Source organism: Osmerus eperlanus, chromosome 20, assembly GCF_963692335.1.
Source record: "Osmerus eperlanus chromosome 20, fOsmEpe2.1, whole genome shotgun sequence".
NCBI classification, from domain to species: Eukaryota; Metazoa; Chordata; class Actinopteri; order Osmeriformes; family Osmeridae; genus Osmerus; species Osmerus eperlanus.
Genome location: NC_085037.1, coordinates 2,555,469 through 2,564,674, shown reverse-complemented (window position 1 = coordinate 2,564,674; position 9,206 = coordinate 2,555,469). Strand labels below are relative to the sequence as shown.

At 49.2% G+C, this 9,206-nt stretch overlaps 1 protein-coding gene across 2 annotated transcripts; it reads left to right on the top strand.

Moving 5' to 3' along the window:
* Nucleotides 1-9: 9 nt before the first annotated feature.
* On the top strand, nt 10-7,285 carry rnmt (RNA (guanine-7-) methyltransferase). Of its 2 annotated transcripts, none has more exons than XM_062486535.1 (12): nt 10-138; nt 458-722; nt 1,039-1,110; nt 1,307-1,442; nt 1,591-1,713; nt 1,927-2,042; nt 2,188-2,369; nt 3,464-3,628; nt 4,477-4,594; nt 5,967-6,071; nt 6,404-6,437; nt 7,126-7,285. In XM_062486535.1, exons 2-12 carry the CDS (start codon nt 558-560, stop codon nt 7,167-7,169), a joined length of 1,260 nt encoding a protein of 419 aa, XP_062342519.1. In that variant the 5' UTR covers nt 10-138; nt 458-557; the 3' UTR covers nt 7,170-7,285. The 2 variants fall into 2 exon arrangements, with proteins under 2 accessions (XP_062342519.1, XP_062342520.1); XM_062486536.1 differs by having other exon boundaries at nt 127-265.
* The last annotated feature ends 1,921 nt before the right edge of the window (nt 7,286-9,206 follow it).

Sequence of the window (9,206 nt, the reverse complement as noted above, 5' to 3'; positions counted from 1 at the left end):
CTCATTTTTATTATTTATGAGGTTCCTCTAACACTCCGCGCCAGCAGGTGGAGCTAAACCAGCGTACCCTTTGTTGAGTAGCAAAATTGGACTCGGAAAGCACTGGGGTAGCTGGCTTGCTAATGGCGGAAAACTTAAGTGAGTTGTGTGTGATTTGTGCACGGTGTACCATTGCGTCTCTCTCTGAGGGCTTACGCTTTAACGTTTAATTCAATGACATTGACATTTTCTTTTAGCGTACTGTACTAGTGAACCAGAGGCAGAGGTGTGTGCGTTTCATTGTGGCCAGCTAGCGTAATGCACGGACTGTTCAATGCCGTTGTACTGACTGGCTCTAGGTAGACTGGTAGCTTACTTCTTAACCAAGCCGGATGAAATGAGAGGATACATTTCCCTAATATTAATTTACACAGAAAGTTTAAAGAAGATCCTAAACATATTCTATTGTTTTTTCTAGGGAAGCCCTGAAGTTGACGAGTAACTTACCGTTATCCACGTAAAGATTGGCTACGGAACTCTTTTTGGCGAAGCTAAGTAGCTAACCTAACTAACCGAAGATGGAGGCAGCTCACGCGGAGGACGCGTCCGGGACAGAGCAAGGCGGACGACCGGGGGAGGCAGAGTTCCCGCGGAGCTCCGTGGATGACAGTCCAGCGCAAAAGCGGGTCACCAAGAGGAAGCATGACGAGGAAGATGAGGAGGGTTCCCCCACCAAGAAGCAGGTATGGACAGATGAGAGCTTTCAGTGATTTTAGGCTGTATGATTTGTAAGCTATGAGGCTAGCAGGGGAGGATGTTGGAACAGCGAGTGAACATTCGCATGTCGTAATGGAACGGTTGAATGGTGGGCTTCTTGTCTGCATCTCTGGTCCTCTCTCTCTGCCTTCCCCATGTCCCCTCTCTATCTCTCCCTCATCCCCCTCTCTTGCCCTCCCTACTCATCCTCCCTCTCTATCTGTCCCCCCTCTCATCTTCCTATCACCTCTTCTCTATCTCTCCTCCCCTCTCACTCCATCCCCTCTCCTCCCTCCATCCCAGATGAGGTCTGAGCAGGTCACCAAGAGGAGCCACGGAGAGGACGACGAGGAGGGGTCTCCCACCAAGAAGCAGGTGACAGAGCACAGCTTGGAGGGTTTGTCTATTCTGGAGTTCCAACAGAAGGATTTCTTGGCTGTGATGGAGGATCAGTTGAATGGTGGGCTTGTTGTGTGTGTCTCTCTCTCTCTCTCTCTCTCTCTCTCTCTCTCTCTCTCTCTCTCTCTCTCTCTCTCTCTCTCTGCCTCACCTATCCCCCCCCCTCTCCCAGGAAGTGGGTGAGCAGCACAGTATCAAGGTAGCGAGCCACTACAATGCTCTGAAGGAGACGGGGCTGGGGGCCAGGAGCCAGAGCAGGATCTTCTTCATGCGCAACTTCAACAACTGGCTGAAGAGCGTCCTCATTGGTCAGTTGTCGTCCAACCCGCCGAGCCCAGCCGCGCGTCTCTGTGGTCCCTCTCACAGGGATGTCGGCTGTGTGAGCGGTCTGGCTAGGCTGTGAGTGGCCTCGCCTAGGGTTGAAACCTTAAACCTTCTGCCCCCTCCACCCCCCAGGTGAGATCATGGACAAGGTGCGTCCGAACAGGAGGCAGGTGTCTGTGCTGGACCTGGGCTGTGGCAAGGGAGGAGACCTGCTCAAGTGGAGGAAGGGCCACATCAATCACCTGGTCTGTGCAGGTACAGTACTGCTAGACTACAATACCCAGCAGCCACCTAGTGTATCCTCGTACAGTACTGCTGAGCTACATTACCCAGCAGCAACCTTGTGTGTACTGGTACAGTACTGCTGTACGACAATACCCAGCATCCTACTGGTGTGCATGCACATCACTGCGATAGGACTGGGGTCGGAGGAGCGTGACATCCCCGGCTCGTGTTTGTGATCAACAGACATAGCAGAGGTGTCGGTGGACCAGTGTCGGAGTCGCTATGACGACATGAAGAAGAGGGGCAACCCCCACGACCGCATCTTCTCTGCTGAGTTCATAGCAGCAGACTGTACCAAGGTACCCTCCTCCACCCTCGCCTTCCCTGTCCTCCGCTTCTCCTCTGCCCACCCCCTCCACCCTCTGTCCTCTACCCCCATTTCTCCTCTCCCTGCATCCCTCCTCACTAACCCCCCTCCCCCACTCTCCTTCCCCCCCCCTCCAGGAGCTGCTGTCAGACAAGCTGCAGGACCCAGACATGAGCTTCGACGTGTGCAGCTGTCAGTTTGTGTACCACTACTCGTTTGAGACGCAGCAGCAGGCGGACATGATGCTGAGGAACGCCTGCGAGAGGCTCCGGCCCGGCGGCTTCTTCATCGGCACAACGCCCGACGCATACGAGCTGGTGTAAGGACGCGTGTGTGCGTGTGTGTGTGTGTGTGTGTGTGTGTCTGTGTGTGTGTGTGTGTTGGTTGCTGTGTGTGGGCCTGCCTCTTACGTTTGAGAGAGAATTGGGTCAGCTTCCGCTGAAGAATCAAAACCTCTCCCAGGGCTCAACGTTAAAAAACTTTGGTTTGAAACTTACTGCCCCCCCCCCCTCCAAAAGTTGTAATTTATCATTGTTACAACAAAACCAAAGACTTATAAGTTGTGTTATTCTGTTAACATGTTTAACCATTTATTCACAAATCCTGGATATAAAAAGAACAAAACTGAAATCACATTTCTAGTGATAAAAAATACAAAGGTAATAGTCAGCAAAACAATTGACTTTTAACCTCAACCATGACGTGCTCTCTTCCCTGCTGACAGCCATCTCTGCACAACTCTGTCTGGCTGAAACTGTGAAATCTCTGGTCCCTCAATGCTAATATATAAAAGCTTCCGTAGCATTTCATCAGTATGATACTAAGTACCCAAGTCGACACCATTCTTCTGCTGCAGTTCAATAGCCTGGGGGAACGAGGCGAACGGCTGGCCCGTCTTAATTACGTGATATGCCGTTGTTATAAGTCGTGCAATAACACGATTGGCATCTGCATTTAAATTCCTGACCAGCATGGTGAACGTCCTGGAAGATGGATTGTCCACCACCCGCTTAGCTGTCACGCAAACCAGGTGCTGTCTGCTAGCATGGCTGGTCAGGGATTGTTTTCGAAAATTGTCGGTGCCTGTGTAAAAAGATCCACTTGTCTGCTTTAGACGGGAACAGACGACACAGTGCATATTAGTTACATTAAAAAAGTCGCTTCCGTTTGAGCTCGTAGCTCTCCTTTGCTGCCATCTTCACTTCAGTGTCTCGTGCCGGTTGTAAACATTTTTGAGATTCGAGAATTACAATTTGACAACCACTCGTCACTCACTACTCAACTCTTGATTGGCCAACGTTGCGCCCCACGAGCTGCAAAGTTATTTATGCATTTAGCAGATAGGAAAACATGCAGGATGTTCACAGCCCTGTCTCCTACTCAATCTTTCCCTCCCTCCCTCCCTCCCTCCAGGAAGCGTGTGGAGGCATCCTCCTCCTGCTCGTTTGGTAACGAGGTGTTCAGCGTTACGTTCCAGAACAAGGGAGACTACCCGCTGTTCGGCTGCAAGTACGACTTCAACCTGGAGGGCGTGGTCAACGTCCCCGAGTTCCTGGTCTACTTCCCCCTGCTCCAGGAGTGAGTCTGAGCGCCGTACACAATTTCTCAACCCATATTCCACGTGTCACACTAGCAACGTACGGAGCAGGAAGCCCTTCCCACCGCCTGAGAGTCCGGTCTCAGATAGATACTCTTCAGGAAAAGAGTCTCTTAAAAACTCTCGTCTTCCTAAGAGACCCTCTCATTCGCTCACTGGGGGGTCACATGATCTTCTAGGAACGATGATGCCATTTTCCAGGAGGACTGATTGGCCAGTAGGCGGTGCTTTCATACGGGTCGATCTGTCACCTCAAACGTATCCTGCTCCAGAGCACGTTAGGTGCGCAGCATTTACCGTGCCAAGTTACCGTGGCGACGCACCCCGGTTGAAAGTGAACACCATGTCATGACACTGAAGACCCAGGGTTAAACCTGAAGTCCCCTCAGTAACCCCCAAATCCTGCTTCGTAGTGAAGGCTTCTGGTCCTTGTGCTGTGGAAATGTTTCCCCCATGCAGTTCCAGTCTTCACTACTAGATGGCGATCAAGGGCTGGAGTAGATCCGACATGCGGCTAACATTTATACATCTTCCCTTTTCTTCATTTAGCAGACGATTCTGAAACTAGGAGGGTTATGGCAACTGATATGTTCATACATGATACAAATGATTTGTTTGTCTAAATTCATGTGATATTTACTTGGTAGGTACAGATGCAAACACTGCGACATGGTGGTAATAAGTCAAGTTGATATTTTCACTGGTTCTCAGCATTTTATCTAGGTGGTTTGACACAGACGAAGTTTCCAGAATGTGGTTGACTGACTGAAGTGAAGGATTGACTGGATTGTTTGTTTGGCGGCTTGTGTGTGTGTCGTGGTGTTGGCAGGATGGCGAAGCGGTACAACATGCGTCTGGTGTACAAGAAGACCTTCTCCCAGTTCTTCCAGAAGCACATCAGCGATGAGCAGCACCGCAGCCTCATGCAGCGCATGCAGGCCCTGGAGGTAGGGTCTACTGACTAATACTGGACTAGAATACTGTATACTAAACCTGATGCAGCGCATGCAGGTCCTGGGGGTAGGGTCTGCCGTACTAATATAAATACTATACTAATATTTATAGTCTATAAACTTATACAGAAAGTATACTAATCCTGAACAAATATTAAACTGACTAATACTATACTGTATACCAATCCTGATTCAGAGGAGGCAGGTACTGGAGATATGACCGACTGGGCTATGCTCTAGTACAAAACATTTTAAGCTGTCAGGTTAATAAATAGGATTTTGTTAATATGTCACGTTATAATGGTTTAAATTCATAGTCTGTCAGGGGTTATAATGTAGGTTAACATGAATCTGTTGGGGGATAATGTAGGTTTACATTACAGGTTACTTATCTGTCGTGGTTATAATGGGGGTCACCGGGTCTCTCAATCAGAAGCAGCATTTGTTCATCTTGTCATCTGTTTTTCCCCGCCTCCGGAATGAGTCATTCTGGTGACATTCTAATGCCTGCCACACACACACACACACACACACACTGGTGCAGCATAATGATATGACTCACACACCTGTAACACCTTCAGATTGGCCTAAATCAATTATGACATGAACTATCATTTGAAACACTGGTCCAGATGAAAGGCTCATGTGAAGCAGAGGTAACGAGGTGAGGCATCTCCACAAAGCAGCAGGCGCCGCACACCAGGGCGAGAGGGGGAGGAGGAGAGGAAGAACGAGAGCGCTTCTGTGGGATTATAGCATTCCAATAAGAACTTCTGTCTATCTCCTCTAGTTCACCAGGTCCCCTATCTGAGCTGCGCACCCTGTCAGTAATTAGGCAGCCCTTCCGCCCGGCTGCAGCCGTCAGACGGATGTTGTCTCCCTGGTCTGGAGAAATCTCTCCACCAACTCTGTCATTTCCTCCACCATCACCACCCTGAGCGAATTACGACAGGCTCTGCACTACCTGCTTGAGTACTGTGCTTGTCAGTTGTAGTTTGAACAGTTTTAGTCGCGAGGGTTTGTGTGTGTTCCTAAATGTGTTAGACGTGCAATATTAGTGGGCTTAATACCAGCAAGGCACACTACTGTTATCTCACATAATAATAATAATAATAATAATAATACTAAAAGCCACCACTACTCATCCCACAGTATTTACACGACGTAGACATGAAAGGTGTCAAAATGCCGTCTCGCTCCCAGTTGCGTTGCTATTGTTGTGTGTGAGGTTCATTGCACAGTTTTTGCAGATGGCATCTGCTGCGCGTTGTCATAGTCACACGGTAGTCTTGCCCACACCAGGAGCACAGGTCCTCTGGCATCTCCAGCTTTGATGTACAATTGTGTGTGTGTGTGTCCTCCCCAGCCGTACCCAGCAGACAGCAGGACCAAGGCCTCGTGTCCAGACAGCCCTGAGCAGTACGAACACGCCAGGAGTCACTCTGAAACCCCGGGAGCTCGCATGCCCCTGGTGTGTACCCCTACCTGGAGGAGGGGGAGGGGGAGGGGGAGGGGGGGGGGGGGGGGGGGGGGAGAGAAGAGTGTGAAGGGAGAGGAGGAGAAGAAGTAGGAGGGAGGAGAAGGGAGGGAAGCAGGAAAAGGAGGAGGAGGCGGCAGCCTGAAGGACTCCTCACAATAGGCCCAGAGACAAAGACCTGAATGTTCCTGGACCTCAACTGACTGGATTACTGAGCAGCCTCTGAAACAGCCATACAAACACTGCAGCACACTCCACAACTCTCCTTTCTATAGGAGCGCGTGTGTGTGTGTGTCTTTTCTAACCCACTGTGTCTCGTTCCACAGGGGACGCTGAGCAAGTCGGAGTGGGAGGCTACAAGTACGTATTTTTTCTCTCCTCCTGTTTGTTAGTTCACCATCACGGCTCGCCAGCACAAACACACCATCACAATCCTCACTCCACCGGTGAAGGACACTGGAGGTTTTCCCTACCTAGTACCTACCTCCTAGTCCCTACCCCCTCGTACCCCTAGCTCCTTCTTCCTAGCTTCCTAGCCCCTAACTCCAAGCCCCCTAGCCTTTACCTCCTAGCTCCCCTACCTTTGAACTCCCTACCTTCTAGCTTAGCCCCTATAGTCACTACCTCCTTGACTAGTCATTGGTGGCCAAGCAGCGAGGCTGAAGTCCATATGTGATGAGGGGGATCAGAAATGGCTTGATGCTTTGGTGTGGTCCTGACCCCAGCTCAACTTACACTGCTCTGGGCCAGTGAGCGTGACCGATTGGGCCACATCAAAACTTCAATAAATGGAGTTTCTGCCTTATTCCCCTCTCTACATCTTCCTTTTTGGAACTCCTCTAAACGTTTCTTCTGCCCAGTCTTGTCCGCCGACCCCTCCCACCCACCACTTCCTCTCTGTCTCCCTCCCTCCCTCTCTCTCCCTCTTTGTCCGTCTAACTCTTTCTGTCTCTCCCTCGCTTTCTGTCTCCCTCTCTCTCCTGTCTCCCCCCTCTCTGTCTCTCACCGCTCCCCTCGCTCACTTTTCCTCCCTCCCCTCCTCCCTCAGGTATATACATGGTGTTTGTGTTTGAGAAGATGGAGCAGTCCTGATGTTTCACCACAGCATCCCGCGCTGTAGAATGACCTCTGGACTCCAGATTCCCTCCAGTCTTCTGTGTGTGTGGGGTAGGGTGTTCGTGCATGTTTGCGGGCGGGGGGAATGAGTGTGTGGGTGGGTGAGGGGGGCAAGTGTGTGGATGTCTGGGAAGAAACCGGCTGCTAACCTGGCAGTGGCATCAACATTGACAACGAGTAGTGTTTTGTTTGTTTATTTCCTGTTGTTTGACTGTGCTGGATTCAGGACAAAGGCTCTGTTCCATCTGGGACTGTAACCCTGGTTAATGAGGGAAAACCAGGAATAATAAAAAAAAAAAGGGGGGGGGGGGATTTCCTGTCAGGTAAAGTTGTGGACATGAATAAATAACTTAAAAGTTGTGTAAATGTGTTTTGACAGATCCTCATTTTGATGTAGACCCACCTTCATACCTGCAGTGGTGACATCAGAAATCAGAAAGGGTTTTAATCGCCATGAAAGTTGGCAAAGACAAGGAATTTACCTTGTCAGGAAGGTGCATACATTCAACATATAGGAGTAAATCTTAAATAAGTGTAAGTTTAAACAAGTCTAACTATACTATACTATACAAAAGGTTCAAAGTCTAAGTAACTAATACTAAGGGGACAGGTGTGTAGAATAAAATAAATATAAAGTATAAAATAGTTATAATGTACAATATATAAAAAAAAACTATACAAATAGGGTGCTTAGTGCAAAATGACATGGGTGCAAAAATGGTAAGGGTGCAATATATGGCAATGGTTTAAAGATGTTTAGTCATGTTTAGTGTTCACTTGAGTGTACATCCAGAACTGTTAGGTGTGTGTGTGTGTGTGTGAGCAAGGTTCCCTTGTCCACACACACACTGTCCTTTCTGACATTGGCACCAACCCAGAGAGGTCTTCATGGATTCACTAGAAGGAGACCGCAGAATAAAGAATTCCTTATCATTTTTGCCAGACACTTAAATCTACAGTGTCATAAGGGGGAGATTTGAACCTGAGAACGCTAGATCTGCAGTCAAATGCTCTACCACCAAGCTCTACCCCTCCTTCTCAACCCCCCCCCCCCCCCCCCCCCCGTCCTTGTTGCTGCGATGTCTGTGAGATCACAGCTAAATGGTGTTTACTGCCGGTGGAGACGGTAATCCTGGGCGACGGGGTTGATTCAGACAAGTCTATTATCTCTGACAGGCTTTCTTTTCAATTGTGAGTGTGTAGAGAGATAATAGTAGACTGGTGTGTAGAAAAAGATATGTGTGTGTAGAGACAGTATACTGGTGTGTGTGTGTGTGTGTGTAGAGACAGTATACTGGTGTGTGTGTGTGTGTGTGTGTGTAGAGAGAGTACTGGTGTGTGTGTGTGTGTAGAGACAGTATACTGGTGTGTGTGTGTGTGTGTGTAGAGACAGTATACTGGTGTGTGTGTGTGTGTGTGTGTGTAGAGACAGTATACTGGTGTGTATGTGTGTGTGTAGAGACAGTATACTGGTGTGTGTGTGTAGAGAGAGTCCACATGCATGGAGGGGTTTACACCTGCTGTGAGACGTGGACCTCCGAGGGTTCCTCTGCACATCTTTCAAGGTTCTGTAAGTGATTTGCTGCTAAACACGCATCACACGCGCTCGGCACGCACACTCACTCCCTGTCTGTCTCCTCCACGCCTCCCTGAACACTAAATCAATGCTGCTTTCATCTGGCTGTGTCTTAGCGCTCAGCAGTGGACTGAAAGCACACATTGTAAATCAATAACCCCCAGGGCTCACCTGAATCAACCATTACCATAAACACTTCTAGAGAGAGAGGCCTGGGAGGAGAAGGAGAGGGGCGGATGAGGAGAAGGGGACTAAAGGGGGAGGAGAGAAGAGGGAAACGAACAAGTTAATCATCTGATGAGCAGCTCCTGTATCTCCCCGCCCTGCTGGATGGAACCACAGTGGTAGTAAAATAAGCGCTTGTTCATCAGATTAAATAACTTTTGTCTACTGGGGGGTTAATGTTGTTGTTTTGTCTGAGAGCACTGGCTTGGGTA